Genomic DNA, 22,229 nt, shown 5'->3' on the forward strand with positions numbered 1-22,229 from the left:
GCTGAGGCAGGAGAATCACTTGAACCCGGGAGGCGGAGGTTACAGTGAGCTGAGATCGCACCACTGCACTCCAGCCTGGGCAACAGAGCAAGACTCTGTCTCAAAAAAAAAAAATTCCTCTGAGAGCTGGTCATGGTGGCTCACGCCTGTAATCCCAGCACACTTTGGGAAGCTGAGGCAGGTGGATCACCTGAGGTCAGGAGTTTGAGACCAGCCTGGCCAACATGGCAAAACCCTATATCAACTAAAAACAGAAAAATTAGCCAGGCACGGTGGCAGGCACCTGTAATCCCAGCTACTTGAGCTAGCAGAAATTTGAGGAGGGGGCAGTGAGCTGAGTGCCACGCACTCAGCTGGCAACAGAGTGAGACTATCAAAAAAAAAAAAAAAAAAAAAAAGCTGGCACAGGTCAGCCTGTAAAGCACTGGAGGGAGGGATGACATGAGGTCAGGAGTCAAGACTACTGCAACGTGAAACCACTCTACTAAAAATACAAAAATTAGCTGAGTGTGGTGGCGGGCAGCTGTAATGCCAGGTACTCAGGAGGCTGGGGCAGGAGAATCGCTTGAACTCGGGAGGCAGAGGTTGCAGCGAGCCAAGATCACACCACTGCACTCCAGCCTGTGGGACACAGTGAGACTCCGTCTCAAAACAAACAAACAAAAAATCCTCCGAGAATCCAGTGCTATGGAAATGATACATGGACGGAACTGGGGGCTCACAGAGTGGGAAGATGGTTTTACAGAATTTTGGATGTCCTGCCTTGGGGTTTATGTGACAACGTTCAGGCACAAAAACGAACTGGGAGTAAATCTCCTCGAGCAATTGGCTCCTATCTGCCATCAAGCCTTTGAACACAGAGACCCATGTGGGGGAAAGTTAGCATCGCAGTGGCTGCATTAGGCGGTGAGGCTGCATCTTCAGACGCTCCTAGTCCTACCATCATTGGCGTGGAGAATTCCCATCCATGGTGGTGTGGAGTCCCCAGGACACTCCCCTCAGTCTTTAAACGTCAACGTGGATCCTGACGTTGACTTTGAGAGTGGTGTGTCCATCACAACACCACATAGGCGCTGTCATTCATCACAAAGGTGAAGCCGCCAATTGTGACCACATCACCGCCTTGGAGGGGCTGGTGGGGAAGCTGGAGGGATGCCCCAGAGGCCTCTTTCTCCTCGGTCTGTGGGTCCAGCGTCCTGGGTGACTCGGCTTCAGTCTTGGCCAACTGGACCACCAGGGGCTCCTCAGGGCCACCTTCTTGCTCCACACCTGCCATCTTGTTGAGGTGGGCCACGTTCTGGGTGTCTGTGATCCACTCCTACCAGGAAGAAACATTCTAGCTCAAACACAGTGGAGACACCAAGACAGACTCCTGAGCATCCGTACAGACGGTACCCACCGCAGACATCCCTGGACATCTTTCTCTTTCTTTCTTTCTTCCCGTAAAACAACGCCATTCCCAATGGAACAGGAAAACACTCTCATCTGGGAGGTCTAAGCCCCTACAAAGCTCTTGTTTGGGGCATACAGGGGCTCTGACACTGATACCCTTGTAAACCAAAAATGAATTCTTTTTTTTTTTTGAGACAGAATTTCGCTCTTGTTGCCCAGGCTGGAGTGCAACGGCGCGATCTCGGCTCACTGCAACCTCCGCCTCCCCGATTCAAGTGTTTCTCCTGCCTCAGCCTCCCCAGTAGCTGGGATGACAGGCACCCACCACCACATGCGGCTAATTTTGTATTTTTAGTAGAGATGGGGTTTCACCATGTTGGTCAGGCTAGTCTCAAACTCCCAACCTCAGGTGATCCGCCTGACTCGGCCTCCCAAAGTGCTGGGATCAAAGGCGTGAGCCACCGAGCCTGGTCCCCAAAAATAAAATTCTAAGCCCTCCAACAGACTGACGGACTCTCCAGTCAGCCAAGGTGATTCCAAAGTTAAGTTAAAACCTAGTTTGAGCCGGCCGGGCGCGGTGGCTCACGCCTGTAATCCCAGCACTTTGGGAGGCTGAGGGGGGCAGATCATGAGGTCAGGAGATTGAGACCATCCCGATTAACATGGTGAAACCCCATCTCTACTAAAAATACAAAAAATTAGCCGGGCGTGGTGGCGAGCGCCTGTAGTCCCAGCTACTCCGGAGGCTGAGGCAGGAGAATGGCGTGAACCCGGGAGGCAGAGCTTGCAGTGAGCCGAGATCGTGCCACTGCACTCCAGCCTGGGCGACAGAGCAAGACTCTGTCTTAAAAAAAAAAAAAAAAACCTAGTTTGAGTCATAATGGGAAGTCAGAGTTGGACATGCTTCTTTATACTCTCTTCCCTTTGAAATTCAGACACAGCTGACCAGCATTAAAATCAACACATAGGACACATAGGCCGGGCATGGTGGCTCTCGCCTGTAATCCCAGCACTTTGGGAGTCCAAGCTGGGTGGACTTGAATTTGAGACCAGCCTGGACAACATGGTGAAAAAACCCGTCTGTACTAAAAATAGAAAAATGAGTGGGGCATGGTGGCGGGCGCCTGTAATCTCAGCTACTCAGGAGGCTGAGGCAGGAGAATCGTTTGGCCCCAGGAGGCGGAGGTTGCAGTGAGCAGAGATCAAACCAGTTTTCTTTCTTCCATCCTTTCTTCCTTTCTTTCCTTCTTTCTCTCTCTTTCTTTTTCCTTTCTTTTCTTTTTTTCTCTCTTTCTTTCCTTTTTTTCTCTTTCTTTCTTTCTCTCTGTTTCTTTGTTTCATTGTTTCTTTCTTTCTTTCTTCTTTCCTTCCTTCCTTCCTTCCTTCCTCTCTCCCCCTTTCCTCCCTCCCTCCTTCCCTTCCTTCCTTCCTTTTTTTTTTTTCTTGACAGAGTCTCGTTGTGTCACCCAGGCTGGAGTGCAATGGCACAATCTCAGCTCACCGCAACCTCTGCCTCCACGGTTCAAGCGATTCTCTTGCCCCAGCCTCCAGAGTCACTGGGATTACAGGAGTGAGCCAGCACGCGCAGCTAATTCTTGTACTTTTAGTAGAGATGGGGTTTCACATGTTGGCCAGGCTGGTCTCGAACTCCTGACCTGAAGTGATCCTCCCACCTCGGCCTCCCAAAGTGCTGGGATGACAGGCATGAGCCACCGTGCCCGGCCGTTAACGTCGTTCTCTAAAAGGGTCACGCTCAGAGAGATAGGAGTGCGGGCAGAGGTGCACCTGCTTGGTGGAGAGGAGAAGAGACACAAGGAGAGGGCGGATACCTGGAAGTTCCCTTGGTGTATCTCAAAGAGCCCGGGGAAGATGTATTTTGGGTCTGGCACGCTGGGCATGAGAAACTTCTTCACTCTGAAATAGGGACAGAGAGTGTGGTCAGGTCGGCCACAGCCCCGCAGGCAGGGCTGGCAAGAAGCACCTGCAGGGCATGGACCCCAGGGAGAGACCAAGAAAGGCAGAGCGGGGCCTTCCACCTGGACACGTGTCTCCTCCCACTCCCCAGGGACCCTGCCTCTGGGGTCCTCATAAAGTTCCCACCAGGAGGCTGGGTGCGGTGGCTCACGTCTGTAATCCCAGTACTTTGGGAGGCCGAGGCGGGTGGATCACCTGAGGTCAAGAGTTCGAGACCAGCCTGGCCAACATGGTAAAACCCCCTCTCTAATAAAAATCCAAAAAAATTAGCTGGGCGTGGTGGTGGGCACCTGCAGTCCCAGCTACTCGGGAGGCTGAGGCAGGAGAATGGCGTGAACCCGGGAGGCAGATGTTGCAGTGATCCGAGATCACGCCGCCTGCACTCCAGCCTGGGCAACAGAGCAAGACTCCATCTCAAAAAAAAAAAAATACAAAAATTAGCCAAGTGTGGTGGCAGATGCCTATAATCCCAGCCATTCGGGAGGCTGAGGCAGGAGAATCACTTGAACCTGGGAGGCGGAGGTTGCAGTGAGCCAAGATCGCACCACTGCACTCCGGCCTGGGCAACAGAGCAAGACTGCATCTCAAAAAAAAACAAAATATACAAAAATTAGCTCGGTGTGGTGGCGGATGCCTGTAATCCCAGCTACTTGGGAGGCTGAGGCAGGAGAATCGCTGGAACCTGGGAGGTGGAGGTTGCAGTGAGCCGAGATCACACCACTGCACTCCAGTTGGGGCAACAGAGCAAGACTCCATCTCAAAAAAAAAAAATACAAAAATTAGCCAGGTGTAGTGGTGGATGCCTGTAATCCCAGCCATTCGGGAGGCTGAGGCAGGAGAATCACTTGAACCTGGGAGGCAGAGGTTGCAGTGAGCTGAGATCACACCACTGCACTCCAGCCTGGGTGACAGAGCGAGACTCAGTCTTAAAAAAATAAAAGTTCCCACCAGGATAAGGTGTGACGGACAGTGAGCCACGTCCTGTGCACACAACGGATTTGCATTAAATATGTGATTATTTCCACTTTGTTGATATGATGGGCTGAAATGGGACCCTGATTCCTGAAAGTTCCTATGTTGAAGTTCTAATCACCGACCTCCCAATGAGACTATCTTTGGAGATGGGCGTCTCTAAAAAGGTGATGACGGTAAAATGAGGTCACTAGGGAGGGTTCTGTTTCAACAGGACTGAGGTCTTTATAAGAAGAGGAGGTTGGCCAGGCAAGGTGGCTCATGCCTGTCATCCCAGCACTTTGGGAGGCCGAGGCGGACGGATCTGAGGTCAGGCATTCAAGAACAGCCTGGTCAACACGGTGAAACCCTGTCTCTACTAAAAATACAAAAAATAGGCGGGCGTGGTGGTGCGCACCTTTAGTCCCAGCTACTCGGGAGGCTGAGGCAGGAGAATCGCTTGAACCCGGGAGGCAGAGGTTGCAGTGAGCCGAGATCGTGCCACTGCACTCCAGCCTGGGTGACAGAGTGAGACTCCGTCTCAAAATAAATACATACATACATACATACATAAATAAGAAAATGACTCAACCTCCCAGCTACTCAGGAGGCTGAGGCAGGAGAATTGCTTGAACCCAGGAGGCGGAGGTTGTATTGAGCCGCAATCGCACCACTGTACTCCAGCCTAGGTGACAGAGTGAGACTCCATCTCAAAATAAATACATAAATAAATAAATAAATAAATAAGAAAATGACTCAACGTCACATTTTTGGAAAGCTGTCTGTGGTCTGAAAGAATATTGTTTCGGCTAGAACTCTAACTGGATTCAAAGCCAAAAATTCAGTGACAGATGGAGCGAAGACAGTATTAGATCTTGGGCAATTCTTATTGCTACCCTCACCAAGTTGCCCAGCTTACCTGGACTTCTTTAGTTTTTTTTTTTTTTTTGAGAGCCTGGATCGTGCTCTGTCACCCAGGCTGGAGTGCAGCGGTGCAATCACAGCTCACTGCAGCCTTAAACTCCCAAGCTCAAGCCATCCTTCCACCTCAGCCTCCCAAATAGCGGGGACTACAAGTGCACGCTACCACGCCTAGCTAATTTCATTTTTTCCTTTTTTTCAGACAGAGTTTCACCCTTGCTGCCCAGGCTGGACTATAATGGTGCGATCTCAGCTCACTGCAACCTCCGCCTCCTGGGTTCAAGCGGTTCTCCTGCCTCAGCCTCTGGAGCAGCTGGGACTACAGGTACGCGCTACTGCGCCTGGCTAATTTTTATATTTATATTTATATTTTTTATTTATTGTTTTTATTTTTTTGAGGCAGAGTCTCGCTCTCACCCAGACTGGAGTGCAGTGGCGCTATCTCGGCTCACTGCAAGCTCCGACTCCCAGGTTCACGCCATTCTCCTCCCTCAGCCTCCCAAGTAGCTGGGACTACAGGCGCCTGCTATACCATGCCTGGCTAATTTTTTTGTGTGTTTAGTAGAGACGGGGTTTCACCATGGTAGCCAGGATGGTCTCGATCTCCTGACCTCGTGATCCGCCCACCTCGGCCTCCTAAAGTGCTGGGATTACAGACATGAGCCACCACACCCAGCCGGGCTAATTTTTTTTTTTTTTTTTTTTTTTTTTTTTGAGACAGAGTCTTGCTCTGTCACCCAGGCTGGAGTGCAGTGGCGCGATCTCGGCTCACTGCAACCTCCGCCTCCCAGGTTCAAGCAATTCTCCTGCCTCAGCCTCCCAAGTAGCTGGGATTACAGGCGCACCACCACGCCTGGCTAATTTTTGTATTTTTATTAGAGACGGGGTTTCCCCATGTTGGCCAGGATGGTCTCGATCTCTTGACCTCGTGATTCACCTGCCTTGGCCTCACAAAGTACTGGGATTACAGGGGTGAACCACCGCACCCGGCCCTAATTTTTGTATTCTTAGTAGAGATGGGATTTCACCATATTGGCCAGGCTGGTCTCAAACTCGTGACCTTGTGATCTGCCTGCCTCAGCCTCCCAAAGTGCTGGGATGACAGGTGTGAGCCACCGTGCCCGGCCCCTCCGAAATTTCTTGTAATGCACCGTCAGAAAAGTGGGCATTGCATGGAAACTGAGGACCAGCAAAATGACTCTATCAGACGATTAACCTTTTTTCCTACTTCACAGACATTTTGCAAGCAGATCCCTCCACCCACAGGCAGGGGGAGTCATCCTTACCTCCATAATTTCCATAAAGACAGAAGGAGGAGAGACACCATCAGAAGGATGGCCAGGCTGGAAATTAAAATAAATTTGGACAGCTTTGGTTTGGGAGGCGTTGGTGTCTCTGCGCAGGAATCTGAAACAAAACGAAAAGACGGCTGTAAGTTTTCAACATGACGTTACATCTCATCCCTAACCACCCTTCTCATTCTTTGGTGTTTTTTTTTTTTTCTTGGTTTTCGTTGCTTTTTTTGTTTTGAGACGGAGTCTCGGTCTGTCGCCCAGGCTGGAGTGCAGTGGCCCGATCTTGGCTCACTGCAAGCTCCGCCTCCCAGGTTCATGCCATTCTCCTGCCTCAGCCTCCCCAGTAGCTGGGACTACAGGCGCCCGCCACCACGCCCGGCTAATTTTCTGTATTTTTAGTAGAGATGGGGTTTCACCTTGTTAGCCAGGATGGTCTCTATCTCCTGACCTCGTGATCCGCCCGCCTCGGCCTCCCAAAGTGCTGGGATTACAGGCGTGAGCCACTGCGCCCAGCCTCGTTGTTTGTTTTTTGTTTTGTTTTTGTTGTTTGTAAATATTCGTGTCAGCAAATCTTTTATTTATTTATTTATTTGAGACAGAATCTCACTCTGTCACCCAGGCTGGAGTGCAGTGGCACCATCTCAGCTCACTGCAACCTCCGCTTCCCGGATTCAAGCGATTCTCCTTTCTCAGCCTCCCGAGCAGCTGGGATGACAGGCGCCTGCCACCATGCCCGGCTAATTTTTTGTATTTTTAGTAGAGACAGGATTTTGCCATGTTGGCCAGGCTGGTCTCGAACTCCTGATCTCAGGTGATCCACCCGCCTCGGCCTCCCAAAGTGCTGGGATCACAGGCTTGAGCCACTGTGCCCAGCCCAGTCTGGTATTTTTAATACAGAAATTCTCCTGCCTCAGCCTCCCGAGTAGCTGGGACTACAGGCGTCCGCCACACTGGGCTAATTTTTGTATTTTTAGTAGAGATGGGCCTATTTTTTTTTTTAAATGAATGTTGGTGTCAGCAAATTTTGATTCCTATGGAAAATATCCTGGAAAGAGACACTGTGTCTCTGGACAACCACGCATCCCACAGCCACCCCCAGGAAGTAAGGGCAGGTTCAACACGCAGCCTTTGGAGGCTTGTGGTTGCTGGAGGTCTTACAGCATATGAGAGCTTGCTTTCATCTGTTGGTGGCTGTGCACCTGAAATCATGCCCCCTGCAAACATACGTTGAAGGCTGGGCACGGTGGCTCACGCCTTTAATCCCAGAACTTTGGGAGGCTGAGGCGGGCGGATCACAAGGTCAGGAGTTCGAGACCAGCCTGGCCAATATGGGGAAACCACGTCCCTACAAAGCATACAAAAATTAGCTGGGTTTGGTGGTGCGTGCCTGTAATCCCAGCTACTCAGGAGGCTGAGGCAGAATGGTGTGAACCCGGGAGGCGGATCTTGCAGTGAGCCGAGATCGCGCCACTACACTGCAGCCTGGGCAACAGACTGAGACTCCCTCTACAAAAAAAGAAAATAAAAAAATAAAAAATAAAACCATTTAGCCAGACATGGTGGCGCGTGTACTGTAATCCCAGCCACTCAGGAGGCTGAGGCAGGAGAATCACTTGAACGTGGGTGGCGGAGGTTGCAGTGAGCCGAGATCACACCACTGCACTCCAGCCTGGGCCACAGATGGAGACTCCCTGTACAAAAAAATAAAATAAAAAAATAAAAAATAAAAACATTTAGTCAGCTGTGGTGGCACGTGCCTGTAATCCCAGCCACTCGGGAGGCTGAGGCGGGAGAATTGCTTGAACGTGGGAGACAGATGTTGCCATGAGCCGAAATCACACCACTGCACTCCAGCCTGGGCAACAGACTGAGATTCCCTCTAAAAATAAATAAATAAAAAATAAAAACATTTAGTCGGCCGTGGTGGCTCGTGCCTGTAATCCCAGCCACTCGGGAGGCTGAGGCAGGAGAATCGCTTGAACTCGGGAGGCAGAGGTTGCAGTGAGCCAAAATCGCGCCACTGAACTCCAGCCTGGGCCACAGACTGAGACTCCCTCTAAAAAAAAAATTAAAATTAAAAAATTAAAAATAAAAACATTTAGTCAGCCGTGGTGGCGCGTGCCTGTAATCCCAGCCACTCGGGAGGCTGAGGCAGAACGTGGGAGACAGATGTTGCAGTGAGCCGAGATTGTACCACTGCACTCCAGCCTGAGCACCATGAGAATGTTTCTCAAAAAAACAAAAGAAAGAAAACTCTCCCGAGTGAAAGCAGCTGGGGAGTGAAACAAAGAGATGAATTGCTTTCAGATGGAGCCCTGGAGGATGACAGAAGGCTGAGCTTGCTCAGACACATCCTGCTCAGACACACCCTCCCTCCCACCTCCCGGGAAGGCAGGACACCCTCCCTCCCACCTCCTGGGAAGGCAGGACAGGGTCAGTGGCTATGCCTACTCCAGCCTGGTGACAAGGCTATGGGACACTGCCGCGTAACAAGCATTACCCCGAATCTCGCCTCTCTGCCAGCACGTCACCTCTGACCAGTCGCTTGGGTATGTGTCTGGCCCATATGCATCCTCCATAGCCTTCACCCTGACCCGGAAGGAGTAACACTTCTCGGCATCCAAGCCTTCTATGGTGACATTGCAGGTATTTTCCTGTTTGGACTGGAGAAACACACACACACACACACACACACACACACACACACAATGATCAGTGAAGTAACCTGTCTGTCCGGAGTTTTCCTTCCGGAGGGTTTGCAGTCTCGCTGACTTCAAGAATGGAGCTGTGAGGCCGGACCCGGTGGCTCACGCCTGTAAACCCAACACTTTGGGAGGCCGAGACGGGTGGATCACCTGAGGTCATGAGTTCGAGACCAGCCTGGCCAACATGGTGAAACCCCATCTCTACTAAAAATATAAAAATTAGTCGGGCAAAGTGGTGGGAGCCTGTAATCCCAGCTACTTGGGAGGCTGAGGCAGGAGAATTGCTTGAACCTGGGAGGCGGAGGTTGTAGTGAGCCGAGATTGCACCACTGCACTCCAGCCTGGGCGACACAGCGAGACTGCGTCTAAAAAAAAAAAAGATATGGGGTCTTGCTGTGTTGCCCAAGCTAGTCAACAACTCCTGGGCTCAAGCAATCCTCCTGCCTTGGCCTCCAACAGTAGTGGGATTACAGGCATGAGCCACTGTGCCTGGCCTGTATTTACTTTATTATTATTTTAAAATATAATTTATTTATTTACTGAGACAGAGTCTTGCTCTGTTGCCCAGGCTGAAGTGCAGTGGTGTGGTCTCGCTTCACTGCAACCTCTGCCTCTCAGGTTCAAGCAATTCTTGTGCCTCAGCCTCCTGAGTAGCTGAGATTACAGGCACCCGCCACCATGCTAGGCTAATTTTTGTATTTTTAGTAGAGAGGGGGTTTCACCACGTTGGCCAGGCTTGTCTTGAACTCCTGACCTCAGGTGATCCACCCTCCTTGGCCTCCCAAAGTGCTGGGATTAGAGGTGTGAGCCACTGCATCCAGCCTGTATCTATATATCTCTACAGATATAAATGGATATAAAAATACAGATAAATGTTCTATTCTATGTATCAATTTATACATATATAGTTTATATATGTTTGTAGATATATGTACCAATAAGATATCTCTATATGTATATTTATATATGTGTGTATATATAAGCTGTATATATAAGGTGTGTATATATAATTGTGTATATATAAGCTGTGTGTATAAGGTGTGTATACATCTGTGTGTATATAAGCTGGGTATATAAGCTGTGTATATATGTGTGTATATATAAGCTGTGTATCTATATGTGTGTGTATATATGTGTATATATAAGCTGTGTATCTAAGGTGTGTATATATGTATGTGTGTATATATATGTATATATAAGCTGTGTATATAAAGTGTGTATATACGTGTATATATATGTGTGTATATAAGCTGTGTATATAAGGTATGTATATACGTATGTATATATATGTGTATATAAGCTCTGTATATATGTGTGTATATAAGTTGTGTATATATGTGTGTATCTGTATGTGTATATAAGCTGTGTGTGTATATATATAAGGTATGTGTATATATGTGTGTGTATATACATGTGTATATATACGTGTATATAAGCTGTGTATATGTGTGTATATATGTGTGTATATAAGGTATGTGGATATGTGTGTATAAATATGCGTATATAAATTGTGTATAGAAGGTATGTATATACATGTATATATATACGTGTATATAAGCTGTGTATATAAACTGTGCATATATGTGTGTGTATATATGTGTATATAAGCTGTGTATATATGTGTGTGTATATATGTGTGTATATAAGGTGCGTATATACATGCGTATAAATATGTATATATAAGGTATGTATATATGTGTGTATATATGTGTATATATAAGCTGTGTATCTATATGTGTGTATGTGTGTGTATATGTATATATAAGCTGTGTATATAAGGTACACACACATATATGTAGATATACAGTCATGCGTTGCTTAACGATGGGGACATGTTCTGAGAAATGCATTGTGAGGTGATTTCTTCATTATGAGAATATTCTAGAGTTTACTTACACACACCTAGCTGTCTGGCCATGATATAGATAGATTGAAAGACAGAGAGAGAGATAAAATAGAATGAGATAGATAGACTGATTGATTGATAGATAGATAGACAGAAATATTATTGGTTCTCTTTCTCTGGAGACCCCTCAGAGACACAGAGAGAAACATGAAAAAGACAAGCTGGACTAGAGCTCTCTCAGGAAGATACAGCAGAGTGGAATTCAGGAAGGTGTAGACAGAGGGGACTGGGGTCTGATGAAACAGCGAATCCCACAGCCTGCACCTGGGGGACACTCAGCCACCATCGCCCTGAGTCGTGGCCGCCCGGCTCACCTGCCACTCCGTGTCGAAGGGGCTCCGGTACTGAACCTCATAGAGGAGATCCCCATAGGACAGGTCAGAACACGTCACCGTCACCACGTCCTGATGCCACGAAAAGCTCACGTGTTTCGGGAAACTGGGTTTCACTGAGAAGAAGAAATAACAGAAGCGACATCCCTCCTCTCTGAGCTGATTGTGACAGGCTTACCTCATCCCCTTTCTCTAGCCTGTACCCCTCCTCCCCTTAATACCTTATGGGTCTTGGGGTTCACCCGTCCTCATTACTTTTATAGCAGAAGCTTCCACCAGAGTTCTGAGAATCTGTAGGTTTGCAAAGGAAGGAACTCTCTAAAATTCTGTAGAAAGTGTCCTGTGTGTCTGTTATGGGATAAATTATGTCCCCCACAAAAATATATGTTAAAATCCCAACTCCCCAGAAACTCAGAATGGGACTGTATTTAAAAATAGGATCCTTTAGAAGGCTGAGGTGGGCGGATCACCTGAGGTCGGGAGTTCGAGACCAGCCTGGCCAACATGGAGAAACCCTGTCTCTGCTAAAAATACAAATTTAGCCAGGCGTGGTGGTCGTGCCTGCAATCCCAGCTACTCGGGAGGCTGAGGCAGAAGAATCGCTTTAACCCTGGAGGCAGAGGTTGTGGTGAGCAGAGATCGTGCCATTGCACTCCAGCCTGGGCCACAAGAGCAAAACTCTATCTAAAAAAAAAAAAAAAAAGTTTCCATCTGGCTGGGCACAGTGGCTCACGTCTATAATCCCAGCACTTTGGGAGGCCGACGCAGGTGGATCACCTGAACTCAGGAGTTCGAGACCAGCCTGGCCAATATGCTAAAACCCCGTCTCTACTAAAAATATGGGCATGGTGGCACATGCCTGTAATCCCAGCTATTAGTGAGGCTGAGGCAGGAGAATCGCTTGAAACCGGGAGGCGGAGGTTACAGTGAGCCAAGATTGAGCCACCGCACTCCAGCCTGGGTGACAGAGAGAGACTCTGTCTCAAAAAAAAAAAATTAGTTAGGATGACGTCATACTGGAGAAGGAAGGGTTCTGAATCCAATGACAGGTGTCCTTCTTGGAGACTGGAGGAGACACAGACACAGAGGAGAAAGCCACGTGGAGATGGAGGCAGAGACTGGAGTGATGTGGCCACAAGCCCAGGGATGCCTAGAGCCCCCAGGAGCTGGGAGGGGCAGGAAGGACCCTCCCTTAGAACCTCCAGAGGGAATGCGGCTCTCAGACATCACCATCTCAGACTTGTGAGACAGAGTCTTGCTCTGTCACCCAGGCTGGAGTGCAGAGGCACGATCTTGGCTCACCACAAACTCTGCTTCCCAGATTCAAGCGATTCTCCTGCCTCAGCCTCCCAAGTAGCTGGGATTACAGGCATGCACCACCAAGCCCGGCTAATTTTGTATTTTTAGTAGAGACGGGGTTTCTCCATGTTGGCGAGGCTGGTCTCGAACTCCTGACATCAAGTGATCCGCCCGCCTTGGCCTCCCAAAGTGCTGGGATTACAGGCGTGAGCCACCGCGCCCGGCCTTATTTATTTTCAAATAATAAATTTATAAATCGCCCAGGCTGGAGTGCAGTGACACCGTCTTGGCTCACTGCAGCCTCTGCCTCCCGGGTTCAAGTAATTCCCCTGCCTCAGCCTCCAGAACAGCTAGGATTACAGGCATGCGCCACCAGCCCGGCTAATTTTTTTTTTTTTTTTTTTTTTTGGAGAGATAGGGTTTCACCATGTTGGCGAGGCTGGTCTCGAACTGCAGACCTCAAGTGATCCGCCCGCCTTGGCGTCCCATAGTGTTGGGATTACAGGGGTGAGCCACGGCGCCCCGCCTTTAATTCATTCCCTTAAATCACAGTCTCCCAGGGTCATCTGGTCTCCCCACTGGGGACAGATTCAATCCCCAACCAGTGTGCGTGTAAGAGGGAACTTCCTAGAAGGCCGGTTTCTTCCCACTTGGACTCAGGAACCGGGCACTGGGCTCCAGTGGCCAATGGTCCACGAGCTTGATTTTCAGAATTTACTGAAAGTAACTGAAGGTAACGAGCTGAAGGGGTACTGAAAAGTGTGCTGGGCTTGCTTTTTAATCGTTACGGTAATCATTTATCCCGCGACTTGCCAGAGCTTGCTTTTCGGTACTTATGGTAATCAGCTGAAGGAAGTACTGAAAAGCATGCTGAGCTTGCTTTTCAATAGTTATGGTAATCATTGATCCCGCGACTTGCGAGAGCTTGCTTTTCAGTACTTATGGTAATAAGCTGAAGGAAGTACTGAAAAGCATGTTGTGCTTGCTTTTCAATAGTTACGGTAATCATGGATCCGGTGATTTGCATGAACTTTTTCGTACTTATGGCAATAAGTGAAGGAAGTAGTGAAAAGTATGATGGGCTTGCTTTTCAATAGTTACGGGAATCACTGATCCCGCGACTTGCGAAAGCTTGCTTTTCAGTACTTACGGTAATAAGCTGAAGGAAGTACTGAAAAGCATGGTGAGCTTGCTTTTTAATAGCTACGGTAATCACTGATCCAGTGACTTTCATGAGCTTGCTTTTCAGTACTTATGGTAATAAGCTGAAGGAAGTACTGAAAAGCATGGTGACCTTGCTTTTCAATAGTTACGGTAATCATGGATCCGGTGATTTGCATGAGCTTTTCAGTACTTATGGTAATAAGCTGAAGGAAGTAGTGAAAAGTATGCTGGGTTGCTTTTCAGTAGTTACGGTAATCATTGATCCAGCGACTATCATGAGATTGCTTTTCAGTACTTACGGTAATCAGCTGAAGGAAGTACTGAAAAGCATGCTGAACTTGCTTTTTTCTTTTCTTTTTTTTTTTTTTTTTGAGATGGAGTCTCGCTCTGTTGCCAGGCTGGAGTGCAGTGGCGCAATCTCGGCTCACTGCAAGCTCCGCCTCCCGGTTCACGCCATTCTCCTGCCTCAGCCTCTCCAAGTAGCTGGACTACAGGCGCCCGCCACCACCCCCGCTAATTTTTTTGTATTTTTAGTAGAGACGGAGTTTCACCGTGGTCTCGATCTCCTGAACTTGCTTTTCAATTGTTACGGTAATCACTGATCCCGCGACTGGCATGAACTTGCTTTTCATTACTTACGGTAATAAGCTGACGGAAGTACTGAAAAGCATGGTGAGCTTGCTTTTCAATAGTTATGGTAATCATGGATCCGGTGATTTGCATGAGCTTTTCAGTACTTATGGTAATAAGCTGATGGAAGTAGCGAAAAGTATGCTGGGTTGCTTTTCAATAGTTACGGTAATCATTGATCCAGCAGCTATCATGAGATTGCTTTTCAGTACTTATGGATAATCAGCTGAAGGAAGTACTGAAAAGCGTACTGAGCTTGCTTTTCAATTGTTACGGTAATCATGGATCCGACGATTTGCATGAGCTTTTCAGTACTTACGGTAATAAGCTGAGGGAAGTACTGAAAACTATGCTGAGCTTCCTTTTCAATAGTTATGGTAATCATTGATCCCGCGACTGGCAGGAGCTTGGTTTTTCATTACTTACAGTAATAAACTGAAGGAAGTACTGAAAGGCATGGTGAGCTTGCTTTTCAATAGTTAACGGTAATCATGGATCCGGCGATTTGCATGAGCTTAGTTTTCAGTCCTTGTGGTAATAAGCTGAAGGAAGTACTGAAAAGCATGGTGAGCTGGCTTTACAATACTTACGGTAATAAACGACCCAGCGACTTGCGGTGAAAACGGGTTGCGTCCCGTTCCTGATGGAGAAATAGAGAATGTCGTCTCGCTGCTCTGCGTCTAGGAGGCACCCCGAAGTGTAACCTTCGAGGAGAACGTAGTTGGTGCACTGGTCATAGGCCTCATCACCCTTGAATCTGTGGTTTAAAACGACGACCATTTAGCAACAAAACAAAAAAGCATCTCTTATTTATTTAGAGATGGAGTCTTGCTCTTGTCGCCCAGGCTGGAGTGCAATGGCGCGATCTCAGCTCACTGCAACCTCCGCCTCCCGGGTTCAAGCAATTCTCCTGTCTCAGCCTCCTGAGTAGCTGGGATTACAGGCACCCGCCACCACATACAGCTAATTTTTGTAGTTTTACTGGAGACAGGGTTTCACCATGTTGACCAGGCTGGTCTCGAACTCCTGACATCAGGTGATCCACACACCTTGGCCTCCCAAAGTGCTGGGATTAGAGGTGTGAGCTACCACACCCGGCTTTTTTTTTTTTTTTTTTAAGATGGTGTCTCGCTCTGTCCCTGAGGCTGGAGCGCAGTGGCGTGATCTCGGCTCATTGCAATCTCTCCCGGGTTCAAGCGATTCTTCTGCCTCTGCCTCCTGAGTAGCTGGGATTACAGGCGCCCGCCACCACACCCACCTACTTTTTGTGTTTTTAGTAGAGACGGGATTTCGCCATGTTGACCAGGCTGGTCTCGATCTCCTGACCTCAGGTGATCCACCCGCCTCGGACTCCCAGAGTGCTGGGATTACAGGCATGAGTCACCGCGCCTGGCCATTTTTTTGTTTGTTTTGTTTGTTTGTTTGTTTTTTGAGACAGAGTTTTGCTCTTGTTGCCCAGGCTGGAGTGCAATGGTGTGATCTCGGCCCACTGCAACCTCTGCCTCCTGGGTTCAAGCGATTCTCCTGCCTCAGCCTCCCAAGTTGCTGGGATTACAGGCGCCTGCCCCCGTGCCCGGCTGATTTTTGTATTTTTAGTGGAGTCAGGGTTTCACCATGTTGACCAGGCTGGTCTCAAACTCGTGACCTCGTGATCCACCCGCCTCAGTCTCCCAGAGTGCTGGGATTACAGGTGGGAGCCACCGCGCCCAGCCGTTTGTTTGTTTGTTTTGTTTGTTTGTTTTTTGAGAGTTTTGCTCTTGTTGCCCAGGCTGGAGTGCAATGGCGTGATCTCAGCCCACTGCAACCTCTGCCTCCCGGGTTCAAGCGATTCTCCTGCCTCAGCCTCCCATGTTGCTGGGATTACAGGCGCCTGCCACCACGGCCAGCTAATTTTTTGGATTTTTAGTAGAGACGAGGGTTCACCATGTTGGCCAGGCTGGTCTTGAACTCCTGACCTCAGGTGATCCGCCCACCTCGGCCTCCCAAAGTGCTGGGATAACAGGCATGAGCCACCGTGACCCTCAAGAACTACCTCTTTTACAGGGGAAGAAACTGAGCTGAACTCTGCAACCACGTGCAAAATCCAGCACTTTTTTTTTCTTTTTGTGAGGGTTTTTGTTTTTTTTTTGTTTTTTTTTTTTTTTTTTTTTGAGAGAGGCTCGCTCTGTCGGCCAGGCTGGAGTGCAGTGGCACAATCTCGGCTCACTGCGAACTCCATCTCCCAGGTTCAAGCGATTCGCCTGCCTCAGCCTCCTGAGTAGCTGGGATTACAGGCACCTGCCACCACGCCCGACTAATTTTTGTATTTTTAGTAGAGATGGGGTTTCACCATGTCGGCCAGGCTGGTCTGGAACTCCTGATCTCAGATGATCCACCCACCTCGGTCTCCCAACGGTGAGTCTTATTTTCCAAATAACTTCATTTTAAAATTTCCCTGTTCTGTATGCTTTGCCGTTTATCTCTTTTGTTATCAAACTGAATAATCAACCACCCATGACTGAATTTATTGGAAAAACCCTTCCTGCAATGTTCGCACGCATACTTCTGGGTGTCTAACTAAGCGAAAGTAAAAATAAAAATAAAGTCACATCAGGGAGAGCAGGGTTGGAGGTAGCCCCGGGTAAGGCTGTGAAATGTTTCAGAGACTGAGTCTTTCCCTCCCCGGCTGCCTAGCAGATAAGATTTCAAGTTCACCCAGAGCTCTGGGTGAAGAAAGCTCTTTGTTAATCTCCCGTGAAGAATCTAGGTGATTTTCTAGATTTTCTAGTCTAGGCGTGATGCCGTTGACTCATGCCTGTCATCCCAGCACTTTGGGAGGCCGAGGTAAGTGGATCACATGAGGTCAGGAGTTTGAAATCGGCCTGGCCAACATGGTGAAACACCATCTCTACTAAAAATACAAAAATTAGCTAGGCATGGTGGCAGGTGCCTGTAATCCCAGCTACTCGGGAGGCTGAGGCAGGAGAATCGCTGGAACCCGGGAGGCAGAGGTTGCAGTGAGCCAAGATTGCGCCACCGCACTCCAGCCTGGACAACGGAGTGAGACTCCGACTCAAAATAAAAACAAACAAAAAAAAAATGTAGGTGATTTTGAGAGTGAGTCAGCCATCCCTTGGCAAGAAGGTTTGGGGCAATGAGATTGTGGTTGTGGTGAGGGCTGAGGGTTTCACAGAACAAACATTCCGGCTTGCACAGTCTGATGTTTTACACTTTTGTTCTCTAGCATTTCCAATCGCTGACGGCTCAGAGGAGCGATTTTGAGCCCCAGGTGTGGGGTTTGCTTTCTGGGGGCCAGTTACCTGTAGTGGAAAGTCAGGTTGGTCCTGGAGTATTTGCTGGCATTCCATGTCACCTGCACGGTTTCTAAATTGAAGTAGATGATCTGAATCTGTACTCCTTCTCCTAGACACAGAGAGAAGCATGAAGTTCACGGTGAGGCAACTCTATTTTATTTTTTATTTTTTTTAATTTATTTTTCTTTGTGAGCTGGAGTCTCTCTCTGTCGCCCAGGCTGGAGTGCAGTGCCGCGATCTCGGCTCACTGCAACCTCCGCCTCCTGGGTTCAAGCGATTCCCCTGCCTCAGCCTCCTGAGTAGCTGGGATTACAGGCACCCACCACCACACCCAGCTAATTTTTTGTATTTTTAGTAGATACGGGGTTTCACCATGTTAGCCAGGATGGTCTCGATCTCCTGACCTTGTGATCCACCCGCCTCGGCCTCCCAAAGTGCTGGGATTACAGGTGTGAGCCACTGCGCCCGGCCTATTTTATTTTATTTGAGACAGACTCTCACTTGGTCGCCCAGGCTGGAGTGCAATGGCACGATCTCGGCTCACTGCAACCTCCGCCTCCCGGGTTCAAGGGATTCCCTGCCTCAGCCTCCCGAGTAGCTGGGATTACAGGCACCTGCCACCATACCCAGCTAATTTTTTGTATTTTTAGTAGAGACGGGGTTTCATCATATTAGCCAGGATGGTCTGGATCTCCTGACCTCATGATCCACCCGCCTCGGCCTCCCAAAGTGCTGGGATTACAGGTGTGAACCACCGCGCCCGGCAAGGCAATTCTAAAAAGAGCTAGAAACTTACAACATGAAGCCGGCACTTTTCGTCCTAAGAATGAGACACTGGTTTAAAAGGACAGAGATTTGGCCGGGCACGGTGGCTCACATCTGTCATCCCAGCACTTTGGGAGGCTGAGGCAGACAGATCATGAGGTCAGGAGATCGAGGCCGTGCTGGCCAACATGGAGAAACCCTGTCTCCACTAAAAATACAAAAAATTACCCAGGTGTGGTGGCACGCACCTGTAATCCCAGCTACTTGGGAGGCTGAGGCAGGAGAATTGCTTGAACCCAGGAGGTGGAGGTTGCAGTGAGCTGAGATCGGGCCACTGCATTCCAGCCCAGGCGACAGAGGGAGACTCCATCTCAAAAATAAATAAATAAAAAATAAAAGAACAGAGGTCTGGCCAGATGCGGTGGCTCACACCTGTAATCCCAACATTTTGGAAGTCTGAGGCAGGTGGATCACCTGAGGTCATGCGTTTGAGACCAGCCCTAGCCAACACGGTAAAACCCCGTCTCTACTAAAACTACAAAAATTAGCTGTGTGTAGGGGTGGGTGCCTGTAATCCCAGCTACTCGGGAGGCTGAGGCAGGAGAATCGCTTGAACCCGGGAGGAGGAGGTTGCAGTGAGCTGAGATCACTCCACTGCACTTCAGCCTGGGTGAAACAGCAAAACTCTGTCTCAAAAAATAAATAAATAAAAAGTCAAAGGACAGAGAAAAACCAAGATTTGTACGCACGGTTTACCTGTTGATTCCTTGAGCAAGAGCTGCAGGATACATAAAGGCAGGTCCAAAAGAGACGATGTCACCTTACATATCCACAGGAGATGTGTCATTGGATACACGATTGACACTCACATCTGTGCATGCCAGTAGTGCAGTAGTGGGTGAACCTTAGCTTTTGCAAAAACCTCAGAGACAAGTCAACAAGGGTATAATTATAGCTGCTTTTTTTTTAAATTTTTTTAGATGGAGGCTGTCTCTGTCACCCAGGCTGGAGTGCAGTGGCACGATCTCAGCTCACTGCAACCTCCGCCTCCCGGATTCATGCCATTCTCCTGCCTCAGCCTCCTGAGTAGCTGGGACTACAGGCGCCCGCCACCATGCCTTGATAATTTTTTGTATTTTTAGTAGAGATGGGGTTTCACTGTGTTAGCCAGGATGGTCTCTATCTCCTGACCTCGTGATCCGCCCACCTCATCCTCCTAAAGTGCTGAGATTACAGGTGTGAGCCACGGCACCCGGCTGCTTTTGTTTTTGTTTTTGCAAAAGGTAATGTTCACCCACTAGTGCCATGCACAGATGTGAGCATCAATCGTGTATCCAACGACACATCCCCTGTGGATACCTAAGGTGGCATCGGAAACTGTCCCCATCGATCCACCTTACTGTCTTTCTCAAAACACCACACACACCAACTTCAGAAATGGACCAGCCGGGTGCAGCGGCTCACGTCTGTAATGTTAACACTGGGAGGCCAAGGCAGGTGGATCACCTGAGGTCAGGAGTTCGAGACCAGCCTGGCCAACATGGTGAAACCCTGTCTCTACTAAAAACACAAAAAAATGAGCTGTGCATGGTGGCGGGTGCCTGTAATCCCAGCTACCCGGGAGGCTGAGGCAGGAGAATGGCTTGAACCCGGGAGGCAGAGGTTGTAGTGAACCGAGATCGTGTCACTGCACTCCAGCCTGGGCAACACAGCAAGACTCCGTATCAAAAAAAAAAAAAAAAAAAGAAAAAAGAAATGGGCCAACCATAAAGAAGTCTTTCTATCTTTGCTTGGAAGGTTGCATAGACTTCAGTAGGTCTAATGTTTCAAGAGGTCTGGGTTTGTAATTCCGAACGTGGACAATGGAAATATTTTAGGATTGAGCAAACGTGTAATGATATTTTGGATAATGGCAGCCAAGTCTCTCACTGTCAAAGAAGTGAGTTACAGGTTTGGAAAGACGAGCTACAGTGAACCTTGTCATGTTGGGTTCTAAGTGGAGGTATCTGGAGGATAGATAGATACAGATAGATAAATGGTAATGTTAGATAGATAGAATTATATAGATGATGATAGAAATAGACAGACACAGATAGATAGGGATGGGTAGGTAGATGGATGAATCAATGGACAGGTAGGTGTATAGATGGAAGACAAGTGGATGGGTAGGTGGATGGGTGAGTGGATGGATGAATAAATGGATGAACAGATACACAGGTGAATGGGTGGATGGGTGGATGGATGCATGGATAGATGGATACATAGATGTGTACATGGATGAGTGGATGAAAGTGTGGGTGAATGCATAGGTGGATGGATGGTTTCATGGGTGGGTGGATGGATGTATTGGTGGATGGATGGCTAGAAGGATAAGGGGATGAAAGGATGCGTGGGTGGATGAGTGAGTGGATGGATGAATAAATGGATGAACAGATACTTAGGTGAATGGGTGGGTGGATGGATGGATGGATGGATGCATGGATGGATGCATGGATAGATGGATACGTAGATGTGTACATGGATGGGTGGGTGGATGGATGGATGGATGGATAAGTGGATAAAAGTGTGGGTGAATGCATCGGTGGATGGATGGTTTGATGGGTGGGTGTATGGATGTATTGGTGGATGGATGGGTGGATGGATGGATGGATGGATGGATGATAGATGGGTGGATGGATGGATGGATGGATGAGTGAATGAAAGGGTGGGTGGATGGATGGCTCGGTGGGTTGATGGGTGGGTGAATGTATGAGTGGATGGATCGTTTGATAAATGGGTGGATGGATATATTAGTGGATGGATCAATGAATAATAGATGGATGGATGGTGGATGGATGGGTGATGAATGGGAAAAGATAGATGAGATACATTGATGGATAGATTAAAAATGAATATATCTACCAATCAATCAATCAATAGATAAACACACACACGCACACATATAGTTCCTAGTTCTGGCCACCAAAACGGCATATAAGCAGTGGATATTCCAGGAGCAGTAAGTATACTTATTATTCATGTATTTACTTATAAATATGTTTCATCCCAGCTACTTGGGAAGCTGAGGCAGGAGAATTGCTTGAACCCAGGAGGTAGAGGTTGCAGTGAGCCAAGATCGCGCCACTGCACTCCAGCCTGGGTGACAAGAGCAAGACTCCCTCTCAAAAAAAAAAAAAAAAGAAAAGAAAAAAGAAACCTCCACACTCATTAAGTTTTACAAAATAAAGAGTGCCTGGTTGCAAAGGAAACCATAAACCAAAATACAACAAGAAGAGGGTGTTGAAATAAAGGATATTTTACGCTGGCGAGTGGTTAAAGCTTACCTGTTCCTACTTGCCCCGAAGCCATCCAGCCTCCCAGCAGAAAGACAGCAGCTCGGCACAGCAGAACAAACCGCTCCATGCCTGAAACAGGAGTGGAGAGTGAGGTCCTCAGGGACCTACGACGAACAGATCGCTCATGACTCATAAGCAGAGGTCACCATCGATTTTAAAAAGTCAGAAAGGAAACTAGGGAAATGATTATAGGCAGGAAGCACAGTGACAGTTGATTTTAAAAGATACGCTTGTCAAGAACACACACACACACACACACACACACAC

The 22,229-nt window shown here is 48.3% G+C and overlaps 1 protein-coding gene across 1 annotated transcript; it reads right to left on the reverse strand.

The window, feature by feature from the left end:
- Positions 1 to 737: 737 nt before the first annotated feature.
- CRLF2 (cytokine receptor like factor 2) lies at positions 738 to 22,145 on the reverse strand. The gene is made up of 8 exons (XM_030807175.1): positions 21,951 to 22,145; positions 17,869 to 17,971; positions 15,160 to 15,326; positions 11,459 to 11,592; positions 9,034 to 9,196; positions 6,525 to 6,645; positions 3,222 to 3,306; positions 738 to 1,318 (listed from the first exon to the last, which is right to left on the reverse strand). The coding sequence occupies exons 1-8, from the start codon at positions 22,093 to 22,095 to the stop codon at positions 1,055 to 1,057; spliced, it is 1,182 nt and encodes a 393-aa protein (XP_030663035.1). The 5' UTR covers positions 22,096 to 22,145; the 3' UTR covers positions 738 to 1,054.
- Between the last annotated feature and the right edge of the window lie 84 nt (positions 22,146 to 22,229).

The sequence above is a fragment of the Nomascus leucogenys genome, chromosome X, assembly GCF_006542625.1.
Source record: "Nomascus leucogenys isolate Asia chromosome X, Asia_NLE_v1, whole genome shotgun sequence".
Taxonomy (NCBI): domain Eukaryota; kingdom Metazoa; phylum Chordata; class Mammalia; order Primates; family Hylobatidae; genus Nomascus; species Nomascus leucogenys.